The following is a 19,103-nucleotide window of genomic DNA, read 5'->3' as shown; positions in this document are numbered from 1 at the left end:
TTCAGGTAAGTCAGTTAAGAACAAATTCTTATTTACAATGACGGCCTACACTTCTATTCCGCAACAAAGCCTCCTTCACTCACGCCGCCAAACTTACCCTAGTAAAACTGACTATCCTACCGATCCTCGACTTCGGCGATGTCATCTACAAAATAGCTTCCAATACTCTACTCAGCAAACTGGATGCAGTTTATCACAGTGCCATCCGTTTTGTTACTAAAGCACCTTATACGACCCACCACTGCGACCTGTATGCCCTAGTCGGCTGGCCCTCGCTACATGTTCGTCGTCAGACCCACTGGCTCCAGGTCATCTACAAGGCTATGCTAGGTAAAGTGCCGCCTTATCTCAGTTCACTGGTCACGATGGCTACACCCACCCGTAGCACGCGCTCCAGCAGGTGTATCTCACTGATCATCCCTAAAGCCAAAACCTCATTTGGACGCCTTTCCTTCCAGTTCTCTGCTGCCTGCGACTGGAACGAATTGCAAAAATCTCTGAAGTTGGAGACTTTTATCTCCCTCAACAACTTTAAAAATCTGCTATCCGAGCAGCTAACCGATCGCTGCAGCTGTACATAGTCCATCTGTAAACTACCCACCCAATTTACCTACCTCACCCCCCATACTGCTTTTATTTATTTACTTTTCTGCTCTTTTGCACACCAGTATCTCTTCTTGCACATGATCATCTGATGATTTATCACTCCAGTGTTAATCTGCTAAATTGTAATTACTCGATTTATTGCCTACCTCATGCCTTTTGCACACATTGTATATAGATTATCTTTTTTTTTCTACCATGTTATTGACTTGTTTATTGTTTACTCCATGTGTAACTCTGTGTTGTTGTCTGTTCACACTGCTATGCTTTATCTTGGCCAGGTCGCAGTTGCAAATGAGAACTTGTTCTCAACTAGCCTACCTGGTTAAATAAAGGTGAAATAAAAAAATAAAATAAAATAAACACTGGCCAAACCCAGACAACGCTGGGCCAATTGCGCACCACCCTATGGGACTTCCAATCACAGCCGGTTGTGAAACTGTCTGGATTCAAACCAGGGTGTCTGTAGTGACACCTCTAGCACTGAGATGCAGTGCCTTAGACTGCTGCGCCACTCGGGTCGTTGTCCTGTTGCATCACCCAACTTCTGTTGAGCTTCAATTGGCGGACAGATAGTGTGTTGACAAACTGCCTGGGAGCTCCTCAGTGGTGAAACTCCTCCTCCTTCAATCAGTGGTGAACCAGGTGGAACAAATCTTCCAGGCAATCTGGGCGTGCCAGCACCTGGCTCTGCTGTTGTCTTTAGACCGCAGTGAAAGGAGCATTTGAAAAACCACAAGACCAAGGAAACTTCATCTTTGTGCAAGTCCTCCACAAAACTGTGAAAGACAGCCGGTAAGCGCCATATTGGCCATGTTTTGTTAGACTGACTTAAGCAGTGCACTGCTAATGATACTCTGGAAAACACAGACTTAACTCTTAACTTTGATAGGACTTTTGCAGTGGTATTTATAACTTCAAATGTTGTTTGTGGGGTATAAAGTAAGAAGAGCCAAATTCATTGTTGATAGAACTTGTTTGAAATGGTTAAAAGTAATTTAAACTTTGTAGAAATCTTAGTAAACCGCACTTCTTAATTCAGTAACAAATGTATAGTCTGGAAAATCTTTGGCTAAAAGATGTAGGATTTGTCTGCTTAACTGCTGATTAGAAAATAAGTGTGGTTTTTTGCTACTAGAGGTATTTTGAATGTGTTTGGCTAAAATGCAAATTTGGATAAAAGTGTACTGATTCTGCTCATTTGATTAAAAATGGTGGGTTTCTATTTTGGGAAACATTTGCTTAACAGTGGAAACCTTGTATTTGATAATGGCAGAAATGTGTTTCTGAGGTGAATGTGGATAATTTTGTGTATTTAATTAGGCTGTCAACTCAAATAATAACTTATATTTGTCATCTCTTTTTTGAGGTTTTTCACCTGTTTACTGCCAACCAAAGAATGGTAAATAAAAGACAAACAACTGATTCTATGGCTGTTTATTGAGTGAAATCCAGTTAAAATCTTCATGTGGAGGGATTGTCCTTTTCAAGTGGGGAATTGCACAAGAAAGAGGTCAACTTGACAGATAGCCTTACATTCTCCTGCAAAATGTCTTTAAACTTGGGAATACATTTTTCAGTCGATGATAGCAAGCTGTCCAGGCCCTGAGCAGCCCCAAACCATGATGCTCCCTCCACCATACTTTACAGTTGGGATGAGGTTTTGATGTTGGTGTGCTGTGCCTTTTTTTCTCCACACAGTGTTGTGTTCCTTCCAAACAACTCAACTTTAGTTTAATCTGTCCACAGAATATGTTGCCAGGAGCGCTGTGGAACATCCAGGTGCACTTTTGTGAACTTCAGACATGCAGTAATATTTTTTTTGACAGTAATGGCTTCTTCCATGGTGTCCTCCCATGAACACCATTCTTGTTTTACGTATCGTAGACTCGTCAACAGAGATGTTAGTATGTTCCAGAGATTTCTGTAAGTCTTTAGCTGACACACTAGGATTCTTCTTAACCTCATTGAGCATTCTACGCTGTGCTCTTGCAGTCATCTTTGCCGGACGGCCACTCCTAGGGAGAGTAGCAAGTGCTGAACTTTCTCCATTTATAGACAATTTGTCTTAACGTGGACTGATGAACATCAAGGCCTTTAGAGATACTTTTTCAGATTTTCCAGATTTATGCAAGTCAACAATTAATCTTAATCTTATGTCTCCTGAGATCTATTTTGTTCGAGGCATGGTTCACATCAGGCAATGCTTCTTGTGAATAGCAAACTCAAATTTTATAGGGCAGGGCAGATCTAACCAAGATCTCCAAACTCGTCTCATTGATTAGACTCCATGTTAGCTGACTCCTGACTCCAATTAGCTTCTGGAAAAGTCATTAGCCTAGGGGTTCACATACTGTCACACCCTGATCGGTTTCACCTGTCCTTGTGATTGTCTCCACCCCCTCCAGGTGTGGCTTATTTTCCCTGGTGTATTTATCCCTGCGTTTCCTGTCTCTCTGTGCCAGTTTCTATTGTATGTTCAAGTCAACCAGCGTGGTTTTTCCCGTGCTCCTGCTTTTCTATTCTCTTCTACTAGTCCTCCCGGTTTTGACCTTTGCCTGTTTTCTGGACTCCATTCCCGCCTGCCTGACCATTCTGCCTGCCCTGACCTCGAGCCTGCCTGCCATCCTGTACTTCTGAACTGGTTTTGACCTTTTGCCTGTCCACGACCATTCTCTTGCCTTCCCCTTTTGGATTGTTAATAAACATATTGGACTCTAATCATCTGTCTACTGTGTCTGCATCTGGGTCTCGCCTTGTGCCCTTACACATACGTTTTCCAACCTACACTGTGAATACTTAAAATATGTATTCAATATTGAAAAATACAATAATACAATTTGTGTGTTATTAGTTTAAGCACACTGTGTTTGTCTATTGTTGTGACTTGTATGAATATCAGATCAAATTTGATGACTAATTTAGGCAGAAATCCAGGTAATTCCAAAGGGTTCACATACTTTTTCTTGCCACTGTAGATGTCCTAGCCTACCTCTTTCAGGTAATAACATTCAAAGCAGTATTAGCCTTATATTTAGGTACTGAATGAAGGGTTATGCATAATAAGCTTCTAACTTAAAGCCTCTGTCTCTTGTGCAATATGCACGACCTGTGCTCCGCTGGCCTCTCTGTAAAAAAGTATCCTTAGCTCTTGGAGTCCCATGCAGGAAAAGCTAGACTAGAATAGCTTGCTGGACATTATTTCGTTTAGCATTTCTTATACCAATAGACTGTTCAAGGAGGGAGGCAAGCTCTTGTTTGTTTAATGTTAAATACAGCAGTCAATAGAACTCACGGGTAGTGCGATGGCGGTAGGCCATTAATTCAGACCCATAACCATTCATGCCTTGCGAAGAAGAGAAAGCGTTCTGCATCTCATTCTAGTCTTATATTATTCAAGTATGCAATTAGAATGATGAAGATAAGGACAACCAAACTTATTTAATTTAACTGTTGAAAGCGAGGAAGGAATCAGCAACACTAGAGAGAGAAAGAGGAGGTAGGCTAATAACATTAGGGGACATTTTATGAACTTTTTAAATCAAATTCGCTAGCCTATAATTGTAACTTTGTAAGCCGCATGTGCTGCACCAGAATCGCATGTTCTCTCCCTGCTTTATCATGGTTTGAACGGGATGCATAATTCCAGTCCATATAATACAGTATAATACAGTATTGGATAACCACACAATCATTAGATTTTTTTGGGGCATGGGCTCTTTAAATGTTTTTAATGTAGCTCTAGTAAAATCCAGACATAGGCCTATTTATAAGCTTTATAATGCTTTTGAATGACACTTCCGGTTTTGGCGGGAAATACCGGGACACCCGGGAGAAAAGTGATTTATTCTCGGGATGTAACATTTGTAAAATACCAGGAAAATATTCACCCTAATGCATTCTGCCCCTACATGCTGGAGACAGCCTAAACAGAGTCAGACAATTAAAAAATAATTATAAATATACACTACCATTCAAAAGTTTGGGGTCACATAGAAATGTCCTTGTTTTTGAAAGAAAAGCAAAAAATGTTGTCCATTAAAATAACATCAAATTGATCAGAAATACAGTGTATATATTGTTAATGTTGTAAATTACTACTGTAGTTGGAAACTGATATTATTGTTTTACGGAATATCGACATAAGATTACACAGAGGCCCATTATCAGCAACCATCACTCCTGTGTTCCAATGGCACGTTGTGTTAGCCAATCCAAGTTCATCATTTCAAAAGACTAATTGATTATTAGAAAACCATTTTGCAATTATGTTAGCACAGCTGAAAACTGTGGTGCTGATTAAAGAAGCAATAAAACTGGCCTTCTTTAGACTTGAGTATCTGGAGCATCAGCATTTGTGGGTTCGATTACAGGCTCAAAATGGCCAGAAACAAAGAACTTTCTTCTGAAACTCGTCCGTCTATTCTTGTTCTGAGAAATGAAGGCTATTCCATGGGAGAAATTGCCAAGAAACTGAAGATCTCGTACAACGCTGTGTACTACTCCCTTCACAGAACAGCACAAACTGGCTCTAACCAGACTAGCAAGAGGAGTGGGAGGCCCCGGTGCACAACTGGGCAAGAGGACAAGCACATTAAAGTGTCTAGCTTGAGAAACAGACGCCTAACAAGTCCTCAACTGGCAGCTTCATTAAATAGTACCCACAAAACACCAGTCTAAAAGTCAACAGTGAAGAGGCCGACTCTGGGATGCTGGCATTCGGGGCAGAGTTTCTCTGTCCAGTGTCTGTGTTATTTTGCCCACTAATCAATTAGGCCTACCTGCCATAGTCTAGTAATAATTCTGCTCAATATAAACCAGTTAGGCTAAACTTGTGCATGTTGAATTCTCTAAACTTTCTTGCTGTTAGAATAGGCTATGTTGGAATCAGATATTGCCCTATTAGGTCTGAAAATTTAATGAGCACGTCTTTATATTGTCGATATACGAAATATCCATGGCGGTTACTTGTAGGCTACCAGAATACCCAATGTTGCGCACACACACACACACACCATCAAACATTTTGCAAAACAGCGCTCAACATACGATGGGATATATGCAAATACAAACAGATCGTAGCCTATATACTCTCTTTAGTTAACGTTGGCAATAACAATGGTAATATAATTCCATAATAGGGGAAAAAAATTACAGACAGAACGATCCGTCTCTAACCTCATTCCGCTGGAGCTGAAAAAAGTTGTTGAGATAGTTGGAGTTGAGGGACGAGCTCAGGTCTGCCGCAGGAGTCTTGCAGTAGTTCAGCTCCGGGTGGGAAGAGTTGGGTTCGGGTCTAAAGGCGTCAAAAGCGCTGGTCTGGTGAGTGTCTTGCAAAGAGAGATATACCCAATTCAGTAGCTGCGCAGGCTGGTACACGGAGGCACTGGTGTCTATGGCAGACATCAAGCTCATCTTTCAAATGGGTACACTCGCTCTTCCACCGCAGCTATGTTTTTGGATTGCTTTCAATTTGAGAATCCTGCTCACTCTGTCGCTCACTCTCTTTATAAACTTCAACAGATTCGCCGTTTTCTTTTCCCCACTGGGCCGTGGCAATCGTTTCGTGTTCCTCTTCCCGTAAGAACCCTATATCATCCTCGTGCTGGGAGTCTAGTCCCAGATTTTACGCGGTTACGCAAAAGTCATTGCTCTAACATGTCAGTATAAAACGTTTTCAGCCGCTTTCACCGCCCGTTATCTCCCTTTATTTGCAGTGGGGCAGCCACCCGGAGCCTCATTGGATATGCAACGCACACTGGGGTGCGTGACGCACGCCGGCGAATCAGGGTTTTAATTCACTAGGCTATACACTAAAGTGTTTTTTTTTATCTCTCGCTCTCTACGTTGATGACCTGATACCTATTGAATCTCTGAGGGTTTACTGTTGACTTTTGATATTGTGAAAATATATATATTTTTAAATGTATCAAAGCAATAAAGTTAGGTTTTTAATTCATGTTAATACTTATTTAGGAATACCTTTTCTTTCAGGTGATTTGTTGCCTGGTTCATTATTTCATATTTAACCAAGAACTTCATTGGTTTATAGGCCTACTGATGAATATCAATTGATGCAAATGAGTTGCTGAGATTTTGTATGTGAGTTTGCTTTGCATGCACACCTGTCTATGCTTCAAACCTGTCTGTTATCTATTCAGTCCCGCAAAACGGGTGCAGTGCTACCACGGACTGGAAGTAGTGGAAAGGGGTTGTGGGGTACTTCTAAAAACTGGATTTAATAGTTTCTTGTGCATGGCTCAGTGATGTAAGGGATGCATTTTTCATAAGAATTGTCTACCGACTATGGATATACCTTTTAACTGACTATAGATATACCTTCCAACTGACTATAGATATACCTTCCAACTGACTATAGATATACCTTCCAACTGACTATAGATATACCTTCCAACTGACTATAGATATACCTTCCAACTGACTATAGATATACCTTCCAACTGACTATAGATATACCTTCCAACTGACTATAGATATACCTTCCAACTGACTATAGATATACCTTCCAACTGACTATAGATATACCTTCCAACTGACTATAGATATACCTTCCAACTGACTATAGATATACCTTCCAACTGACTATAGATATACCTTCCAACTGACTATAGATATACCTTCCAACTGACTATAGATATACCTTCCAACTGACTATAGATATACCTTCCAACTGACTATAGATATACCTTCCAACTGACTATAGATATACCTTCCAACTGACTATAGATATACCTTCCAACTGACTATAGATATACCTTCCAACTGACTATAGATATACCTTCCAACTGACTATAGATATACCTTCCAACTGACTATAGATATACCTTCCAACTGACTATAGATATACCTTCCAACTGACTATAGATATACCTTCCAACTGACTATAGATATACCTTCCAACTGACTATAGATATACCTTCCAACTGACTATGGATATACCTTCCAACTGACTATAGATATACCTTCCAACTGACTATGGATATACCTTCCAACTGACTATGGATATACCTTCCAACTGACTATGGATATACCTTCCAACTGACTATGGATATACCTTCCAACTGACTATGGATATACCTTCCAACTGACTATGGATATACCTTCCAACTGACTATGGATATACCTTCCAACTGACTATGGATATACCTTCCAACTGACTATGGATATACCTTCCAACTGACTATGGATATACCTTCCAACTGACTATGGATATACCTTCCAACTGACTATGGATATACCTTCCAACTGACTATGGATATACCTTCCAACTGACTATGGATATACCTTCCAACTGACTATGGATATACCTTCCAACTGACTATGGATATACCTTCCAACTGACTATGGATATACCTTCCAACTGACTATGGATATACCTTCCAACTGACTATGGATATACCTTCCAACTGACTATGGATATACCTTCCAACTGACTATGGATATACCTTCCAACTGACTATGGATATACCTTCCAACTGACTATGGATATACCTTCCAACTGACTATGGATATACCTTCCAACTGACTATGGATATACCTTCCAACTGACTATGGATATACCTTCCAACTGACTATGGATATACCTTCCAACTGACTATGGATATACCTTCCAACTGACTATGGATATACCTTCCAACTGACTATGGATATACCTTCCAACTGACTATGGATATACCTTCCAACTGACTATGGATATACCTTCCAACTGACTATGGATATACCTTCCAACTGACTATGGATATACCTTCCAACTGACTATGGATATACCTTCCAACTGACTATGGATATACCTTCCAACTGACTATGGATATACCTTCCAACTGACTATGGATATACCTTCCAACTGACTATGGATATACCTTCCAACTGACTATGGATATACCTTCCAACTGACTATGGATATACCTTCCAACTGACTATGGATATACCTTCCAACTGACTATGGATATACCTTCCAACTGACTATGGATATACCTTCCAACTGACTATGGATATACCTTCCAACTGACTATGGATATACCTTCCAACTGACTATGGATATACCTTCCAACTGACTATGGATATACCTTCCAACTGACTATGGATATACCTTCCAACTGACTATGGATATACCTTCCAACTGACTATGGATATACCTTCCAACTGACTATGGATATACCTTCCAACTGACTATGGATATACCTTCCAACTGACTATGGATATACCTTCCAACTGACTATGGATATACCTTCCAACTGACTATGGATATACCTTCCAACTGACTATGGATATACCTTCCAACTGACTATGGATATACCTTCCAACTGACTATGGATATACCTTCCAACTGACTATGGATATACCTTCCAACTGACTATGGATATACCTTCCAACTGACTATGGATATACCTTCCAACTGACTATGGATATACCTTCCAACTGACTATGGATATACCTTCCAACTGACTATGGATATACCTTCCAACTGACTATGGATATACCTTCCAACTGACTATGGATATACCTTCCAACTGACTATGGATATACCTTCCAACTGACTATGGATATACCTTCCAACTGACTATGGATATACCTTCCAACTGACTATGGATATACCTTCCAACTGACTATGGATATACCTTCCAACTGACTATGGATATACCTTCCAACTGACTATGGATATACCTTCCAACTGACTATGGATATACCTTCCAACTGACTATGGATATACCTTCCAACTGACTATGGATATACCTTCCAACTGACTATGGATATACCTTCCAACTGACTATGGATATACCTTCCAACTGACTATGTGTAACAGTATAACTTTAAACCGTCCCCTCGCCCCGACACGGGCGCGAACCAGGGACCCTCTGCACACATCGACAACGGTCGCCCACGAAGCAGCGTTACCCATCGCTCCACAAAAGCCACGGCCCTTGCAAAGCAAGGGGCAACACTACTTAAGTCTCAGAGCAAGTGACGTAACTGATTGAAATGCTACTAGCGCGTACCCACTAACTAGCTAGCCATTTCACATCCGTTACACTCACCCCCCTTTCACCCTCCTCCTTTTCCGCAGCAACCAGTGATCCGGGTCACGGCACCAATGTAACAGTATAACTTTAAACCGTCCCCTCGCCCCGACACGGGCGCGAACCAGGGACCCTCTGCACACATCGACAACGGTCGCCCACGAAGCAGCGTTACCCATCGCTCCACAAAAGCCACGGCCCTTGCAAAGCAAGGGGCAACACTACTTAAGTCTCAGAGCAAGTGACGTAACTGATTGAAATGCTACTAGCGCGTACCCACTAACTAGCTAGCCATTTCACATCCGTTACATATGGATATACCTTCCAACTGACTATGGATATACCTTCCAACTGACTATGGATATACCTTCCAACTGACTATGGATATACCTTCCAACTGACTATAGAAATACCTTCCAACTGACTATGGATATACCTTCCAACTGACTATGGATATACCTTCCAACTGACTATGGATATACCTTCCAACTGACTATGGATATACCTTCCAACTGACTATGGATATACCTTCCAACTGACTATGGATATACCTTCCAACTGACTATGGATATACCTTCCAACTGACTATGGATATACCTTCCAACTGACTATGGATATACCTTCCAACTGACTATGGATATACCTTCCAACTGACTATGGATATACCTTCCAACTGACTATGGATATACCTTCCAACTGACTATGGATATACCTTCCAACTGACTATGGATATACCTTCCAACTGACTATAGATATACCTTCCAACTGACTATAGATATACCTTCCAACTGACTATGGATATACCTTCCAACTGACTATGGATATACCTTCCAACTGACTATGGATATACCTTCCAACTGACTATGGATATACCTTCCAACTGACTATGGATATACCTTCCAACTGACTATGGATATACCTTCCAACTGACTATGGATATACCTTCCAACTGACTATGGATATACCTTCCAACTGACTATGGATATACCTTCCAACTGACTATGGATATACCTTCCAACTGACTATGGATATACCTTCCAACTGACTATAGATATACCTTCCAACTGACTATAGATATACCTTCCAACTGACTATAGAAATACCTTCCAACTGACTATAGATATACCTTCCAACTGACTATAGATATACCTTCCAACTGACTATGGATATACCTTCCAACTGACTATGGATATACCTTCCAACTGACTATGGATATACCTTCCAACTGACTATGGATATACCTTCCAACTGACTATGGATATACCTTCCAACTGACTATGGATATACCTTCCAACTGACTATGGATATACCTTCCAACTGACTATAGATATACCTTCCAACTGACTATAGAAATACCTTCCAACTGACTATAGATATACCTTCCAACTGACTATAGATATACCTTCCAACTGACTATAGATATACCTTCCAACTGACTATAGATATACCTTCCAACTGACTATAGATATACCTTCCAACTGACTATAGATATACCTTCCAACTGACTATAGATATACCTTCCAACTGACTATAGATATACCTTCCAACTGACTATAGATATACCTTCCAACTGACTATAGATATACCTTCCAACTGACTATAGATATACCTTCCAACTGACTATAGATATACCTTCCAACTGACTATAGATATACCTTCCAACTGACTATAGATATACCTTCTAACTGACTATAGATATACCTTCCAGCTGACTATGGATATACCTTCCAACTTTAAACACATTCTGTGAAACAGGCACAGTAATTTCATCAGGAATGATTCAGAACACATTCACTATGGAATGCGATTATACCTTGACTTATTAATTAATGAAATAATTTATAACAGGTCTACGTTTGGCCAACACTCACAAACAACCATATAAATTATATGTACATGCCTGGATTACGTGTGAGGTAAAAAAAGAAGAGATTATTTAGAAACTGTGAAAGATAAACATTGGGTTTAATAGCTGATGCTTGGTGTTTGTGTCACTCTGATCACACTCACCCCAATTAGGCCTAATCCTAGGGAAGAAGGGGTAAACAAATGATTGTGTTTATTCAGCTATAGTCGGGGTGAGATTCCCAGGCTTCTGCCAACATTTGCTCTCTATCCCCCCACGGTTGTGTGCCTGCCTTGGAACCATAAGCTTGAAGCCTATTAGTTGAGTGTTCTGAGCTAGAGTTCTACCCCAAGCAGTTTTATACGCAATCAGGTTCTGAACAGGTATTCTACAGCATAAGGATACAGCTTTGTGTGGCTACATTTTTTTTGTTACTGGCTTTCAATTATCCTGTTTGATTGTTCATCTGTTCAAGGCCTAACAGGCTAGAGGAAATATCTGTGATAAAAAAAATCTGTTGACTAGTACAATTGGAAGAAATTATAGGCCTACTGATAGACCTACTGTGAGACAACAGTGGCACTAACGAGTTATATTAATAATAATAAATGATGATGAAGCTGCTATAAGTGTTAAGACAATATTACATAAGCAAATTTTATAAAATAAATTGTGATGAATAAATAGCCAAAATAGTTAAAGGAAAACCAATAAATTCACACTGCCTTAAAGAGCTTGTCTTACGTTATTGCACTAAAGTCCCATTCATGGCAAAACCTCCCCCTGACAACAGTTACAAATCCTCTCACTCCCTCTTGTGGCGTCACTGGGGATAAACTGCAGGTAGGCCTAACTCAATTTCCCCTATTGGCCCATAGTCTTGAGCGGCGGAGCTGTAAAGAAAAATACTGGAGGACCATAGCATAAGACAGGAAGACAAAACCATAGAATTAGGAATTAGAATGCTAGAATGGACATGAATCTTCTTATGATGGTATAAAGTTAAGTCATTTTATTCACAGAGTTGGTCAACTATGGTTTGCCAATGTTGTGATAAGATATTGTGTAAAATAATGAATTTGAAGAATTTATCTGCACTGTATGTTTGTCTAGCTAACCAGACAGTTTTTAAAATTAACTGCCAATATGCCAACCTTCCATTAAAATATAGGAGTCAATCCACAGCCACACTGGCTGAAATTAGGTGATGAAAGAATTTAGACAAGTTGTAAATGCAATACGTAGCCTACTGATATTGTATGATATAATAGCATTCACAGCTTTCCAAGAAAACCAAAATTTGGACACTTATGGTTTGTTTAAATATCTTTTAGAGGTTATTTATACATTCAATTGTTACAAAACCTGGATAAACTGTATTTATAATGAAGTAACACTATTTTAGGTTGACAATAATTCTATAACACAAGTTGTGATATATTACATACCTTACTTTTATTTTACTACATCAGTGAAATCAGGATTATACTTCTACTATTAATTCTAATTAGACTGGTTTGGATTTCTCCCTTACCAATATGGCTGCCATTTTCCCACGATTCTGAAACTTTGAGGGTTTATGACATTTTTTAATAACTTTTTTTAATATAACTTTTATTTAACTAGACAAATCATTGCCACTCTATGGACAAAAGTTGTTAGGCCTATCTCACATATCTTCCGGGTTTTTGTCACGCCCTGGCCTTAGTTATCTTTGTTTTCTTTGTTATTTTAGTTAGGTCAGGGTGTGACATGTGTTTTTATGTATGTGTTTTTTATTGTCTAGGGGTTTTTGTATGTTTATGGGTGCTGTGGCTTAGTTGGTTAAAGTGTCTAGTCTAGGTGTATGTATGTCTATGGTTGCCTAGATTGGTTCGACGTTAGAGACAGCTGTCTATCATTGTCTCTGATTGGGAACCATATTTAGGCAGCCATATTCATTAGGTAGTTCGTGGGTGATTGTCTATGTCTATACGTTAGTTGCTTGTGTCTGCACTTTCGTTTTATAGCTTCACGTTCGTTTGTTGTTTTGTATAGTTTGTCAGTGTTCTTCGTTTCGTCTTCGTTATAATTAAAAGAAGATGTATTGTTATCACGCTGCGCCTTGGTCCTCCTCTCTTCAATGTTACGACGAACGTGACAGTTTTATTCTAATGGATGAATCACATAATAATCTTAATCTTTCTTAATTAATTTGTATTCAGAGAATAAATGAACAATTGAAGTCGGAAGTTTACATACACTTAGAGGTTTGAGTCATTAAAACAAATTTTTCAACCACTCCACAAATTTCTTGTTAACAAACTATAGTTTTGGCAAGTCGGTTAGGACATCTACTTTGTGCATGACACAAGGAATCTTTTCAACAATTGTTTACAGACAGATTCTTTCACTTATAATTCACTGTATCACAATTCCAGTAAGTCAGAAGTTTACATACACTAAGTTGACTGTGCCTTTAAACAGCTTGGAAAATTCCAGAACATTATGTCATGGCTTTAGAAGTTTCTGACATTAGTTGAGTCAATTGGAGGTGTACCTGTGGATGTATTTCAAGGCCTACCTTCAAACTCAGTGCCTCTTTGCTTGACATCATGGGAAAATCTAAAGAAATCAGCCAAGACCTTAGAAAACAAATTGTAGACCTTCAATCATCTGGTTCATCCTTGGGAGCAATTTCCAAACACCTGAAGGTACCACGTTCATCTGTACAAACAATAGTACGCAGGTATAAACACCATGGGACCACGCAGCCGTCATACCGCTCAGGAAGGAGATGCGTTCTGTCTCCTAGAGATGAATGTACTTTGGTGCGAAAAGTGCAAATCAATCCCAGAACAACAGCAAAGGACCTTGTGAAGATACTGGAGGAAACAGGTACAAAAGTATCTGTATCCACAGTAAAAAGAGTCCTATATCGACATAACGTGAAAGGCCGCTCAGCAAGGAAGAAGCCACTGCTCCAAAACCACCATAAAAAAGCCAGACTATGGTTTGCAACTGCACATGGGGACAAAGATCGTACTTGGAGATATGTCCTCTAGTCTGATGAAACAAAAATAGAACTGTTTGGCCATAATGACCATCGTTATGTTTGGAGGAAAAAGGAGGAGGCTTGCAAGCCAAAGAACACCATCCCAACCGTGAAGCACGGGGGTGGCAGCATCATGTTGTGGGGGTGCTATGCTGCAAGAGGGACTGGTGTACTTCACAAAATAGATGGTATCATGAGGCAGGAAAATTATGTGGATATATATGTGGCAACATCTCAAGACATCAGTCAGGAAGTTAAAGCTTGGTCGCAAATGGGTCTTCCAAATGGACAATGACCCCAAGCATACTTCCAAAGTTGTGGCAAAATGGCTTAAGGACATCAAAGTCAAGGTATTGGAGTGGCCATCACAAAGCCCTGACCTCAATCCCATAGAAAATGTGTGGGCAGAACTGAAAAGCACGTGCGAGCAAGGAGGCCTACAAACCTGACTCAGTTACACCAGCTCTGTCAGGAGGAATGGGCCAAAATTCACCCAACTTATTGTGGGAAGCTTGTGGAAGGCTTCGCGAAACGTTTGACCCAAGTTAAACAATTTAAAGGCAATGCTACCAACTACTAATTCAGTGTATGTTAACTTCTGACCCACTAGGAATGTGATGACAGAAATAAAAGCTGAAATATATCTTTCTCTCTACTATTATTCTGCCATTTCACATTCTTAAAATAAAGAGGTGATCCTAACAGACCTAAAACAGGGAATTCTTACTAGGATTAAATGTCAGGAATTGTGAAAAACTGAGTTTAAATGTATTTGGCTAAGGTGTATGTAAACTTCCGACTTCAACTGTTTATGCAATCACACCTAAAGGTTATGAGTTCAAATCTTATCACAGACAACTTTAGCTAATAAGCAACTTTTTAACTACTTACTACTTTTAGCTGCTTTACAACTACTTAGCATGTTAGCTAATCGTTCTCCGAACTCTAACCCTAACCTTAACCCTTTTAGCTAACCCTTACCCTAACCCTAAACTTAACCCTTTAACCTAACTCCTGAATTTAAACCTAACCTTAATCCTAACCTCTAACTCCTACCCTAGCTAATGTTAGCAAGATAACTAACAGTAGCCACCTAGCTACAATTCGTAACATATCATATGTTTTGCAAATTCTTAAGATATTGGAAATTTTACAAATTCGTAACATATAATACGAATTGTAATTCGTAACACATCAAATACGAAACTCCCATCAGCCCTCTCCCTCCCCCATGTCCCAAAATACAGTATATCTGCCTCCAATATGCTTCTGTCACAACTCTAAACCATCCCAGAAAGACCCCTCTATTATCTGTGTGTCCTTCATCTATCCTTAAAGCACTGAGGCAGTCTGCTGGGCTTTCTGAGGATCACTTCATTTGTGTTATATCTGCTGCCCCTCTGCTCCAAAACCCTTTCCCCTTGGGTCACTTGTTTTTTATTTGGTTTTTACAGCTCCATCTCCAGCATTTCTGACCCAGGCAATTAAATTAGCCAATGTGAAAATACGAAGAAGAAAAACATTTGTTCTGTGTTCATTTATTATGATAATAACATTACCATGTTTGCTGCTGAGTTCTTTCTATGGTGTCTGTACCTCTGTGTTCTGGTACTCCAGAACTCTATGTGGACCAACAGGAAGGGACTGGAGTAGAAGTAGGGAGTGTCACTGTTCATTGTTACAATCGTTACAATCAACATTTTTTAATTTCTAGCTTCATTTCATGAATCCTGTCATGAGGTTGTACTGATTTTCCTCAGATGTGCTTGTCAATTGGAGGATTCCCGAAATCAGAAGGGAATAAGATGGAAAACCAGGGAATATATTAAACGTTTCTGGATTTTGTAACCCTATGTAGAATACAGATCAAAACCACAGATGTTGGGAAACACAGATGTAGAATCTTAATTTGAGCCAGTTTGCTGTAGCAGGAAAATAATCCTGCAACAGGAAAAGTGAATTATTATGTGGATTATAATTAATGCACATTTTTGTAGGGGTTGATAAAAAAAATTATAAGGGGAAATCAAGTCTGAAATTACAAAGTGGAAAATTACAAACTTCAGCAGCCTTTTAAAACCTCATATACAAGGAATGTTCTCCTGCAACAGGATGATCAAACTGTGACCAACACCTACGACCAGAGTTGTTTGTTGTTTCTCTGCTCTATTATGTTGTAGTCTACTGTGTGGTTTAAATGTGGGAGTTAATGTCTTGTAAAAATGTATTAGAACCACATTAAAGCTACAGTTTGGGATTTGGGAAGCTATTCAATGGTTATTTCAATTATGTATATCTACTTACCCATTGGTTTTTGAAGAATCTAACTTTTAAATGACTTATAAGGTTAGCACAACTGTCTGTCTTTATCATAACCCAAAACATATGGTGCTATTACTCCACTACAATTCTGTAAATAAACAATGTATAACTTAAAATCATGGTAACAACTACCTGTTGAATGTCATGGACTGTCATTCCTTGCATATAGAGCTCTGTCAAGGAATTTGAGACTGGTTACATTTCCCAAACCGCAACCCTCAGTTCTATACCATAACAAGTGACGGGCAGCTGTTGTGTAATTTTTCCCAAAATGTAGCTTTTAAGACGGTGTTGTGTTGTGTTCTGAACCATGAACCACAAACCATGGTTTTGATCTGAGGGTCTGTCTGTCGACTCCATCTCTGCACTGTGAGCTGAGCATCTGAGTCTAGTGCTAAGACCCTATGGCTAAATGTGGTGCATGACCCCTCTGCAGTCATTTATCTGTTTGTAATGATTACTATGTTCCAGCAGAGGGCCACCGCTCAGCAATGATTAAGCGCATTGGGTAAAAACTAGTTCATATGCAGAATGTAATAGTCTGTCTGCCACTGAGGGAGCCATGTTTACACCAACAGCAGCAGGAAGAGAGTTAGAAACAGGGATGTCTAAGTAGATAATGGGCTCCAGCAATACAGTCATTCTCTTTGGTGCCTTGGTCCTTGACACATTTACACTCAGACACATATCCACACATGGCTCCTCATCTCTTACTGTCCCTCTCCCTCCTCTTCCTCATCTTTTTCAGACTCTTAGGTAAGGGTAATATGTTTCTATGAAGTGATTAAAGGTCCAATATAGCCGTTTTTTATCTCAATATGAAACCATTATCTGGGTAATAGTACCTTGCTGTGATTGTTTTCAATTAAAATGGTCAAAAAAGAAACAAAAATAGTTTCTCAAGCAAGAATTTTCCTAGGACTGTCTGGGAGTGGTCTGAGTGTGGAGGGGAAAAAACTGAAAACTATCTGTTATTGGCAGAGAAGTTTGGAACTATCTTTCTTATTCGTCTATCTACTAATTTACCGCCCAGTGATGTCATCAGGCAGCCCAAAAATCCATCCCACCAAAACAGAGAGAAATTTCAAGCAGTCTTTTCAAACAGCTCTTCCACTAAAATGCATCATCGTCATTTCACAATTTCACAGTATTAGCTCAAAGCCCGGCATATGGAGATATTGAGTCATTTCATCTCACCGTCCAAAGGGAACTTACAGTATGCAACCGGCATGCATATTTTCCCCGTTCTTTTCCACCTTCTTGCCATGAAATCATGTTAAGGAGGAAATCGGCGCCTTTGCAGCCTGAATGGAAAATGTTTTAGGTACAAATCGTTCTACAGGGGATGCAAATGTATAGCCGACAGCATACGTTCCCTTTGGATGGTAAGATGAAACAACTCAATATCGTAATCTGCCGGCCTATGAGCTACATCTACAGCTGGTGTGTCTGTGTCTGTGAAGACAGGAGTCTCCATCACCATCCTATATTGCTCTGATCAGAAATACTTAAACCATGTGAAATACCAGTGTAAAGGGGATCATTTTGATAGTTGCTCCTTTGTTGTGCGCATTGACCATCCTAAGAACTGTGGTAAAGCCTCAATCTCTGACATCAACCAGCGAACCATCACTGTGTCCATGACTGATCTGGAGCCATAGGACTCAGATATCAGATATCATGATACAATGGTTCTACCTATCTGTCACTCCAGGTAAGATTTATGCAACTCTTACAACTCAGTAATTCAGAATAGGTAGTTCTCTGTAATGATGAGACAATCAGAAATAGCCTACTTCCACAAACTACTGTACATGACTGGTGTTCTTATTTCATATCATGGTAACTGGTTCCTTTCCAGGTAACTGGTATCACTATTATTGTTGAAGTTCACCTGACCTGAGGAGTGTTGGTGTTTGTCTACGTTATGTTCTCTATCAATTGATGATAGTGATGATTTTGGAAGTAGTCGGTTGTTACAAAAACACTCAATAGAGGCTCCTGACACTAGAAGTCTGAAGTGTTGCAGGCTGGGTATTCCTTGGGTGGCATCCTGAGACAGATGGAACATCAGTGACATTATAGCAGGCCACTGCTGCTGCAGAAGGAAAAGTAGTGAAGATAAGTTGACATGGGATTGAAAATCAACTGTTATTAAGACAACAGACAAAGATAACATACTTGTTTATAAAGTATAATATATTTATACAATATATAAATCATATCAGTCGTTAACCAATGTAACCGTGCAAATCCCAAA

At 39.6% G+C, this 19,103-nt stretch overlaps 1 protein-coding gene across 1 annotated transcript in view; it reads right to left on the bottom strand.

The window, feature by feature from the left end:
• The window catches only part of LOC129836492 (zinc finger CCHC domain-containing protein 24), a 135,114-nt gene extending 128,756 nt beyond the window's left edge, over positions 1-6,358 (bottom strand). Inside the window, exon 1 of the mRNA XM_055902772.1 lies at positions 5,782-6,358. Coding sequence (XP_055758747.1) covers positions 5,782-6,018 — 237 coding nt within the window. The 5' untranslated portion in view covers positions 6,019-6,358. The remainder of the gene's footprint in view (positions 1-5,781) is intronic.
• Between the last annotated feature and the right edge of the window lie 12,745 nt (positions 6,359-19,103).

The sequence above is a fragment of the Salvelinus fontinalis genome, chromosome 37, assembly GCF_029448725.1.
Source record: "Salvelinus fontinalis isolate EN_2023a chromosome 37, ASM2944872v1, whole genome shotgun sequence".
In the NCBI taxonomy this organism is placed as follows: domain Eukaryota; kingdom Metazoa; phylum Chordata; class Actinopteri; order Salmoniformes; family Salmonidae; genus Salvelinus; species Salvelinus fontinalis.
Note: the sequence above shows the minus strand (reverse complement) of the source record. Positions and strands in the feature narration are given on the sequence as shown.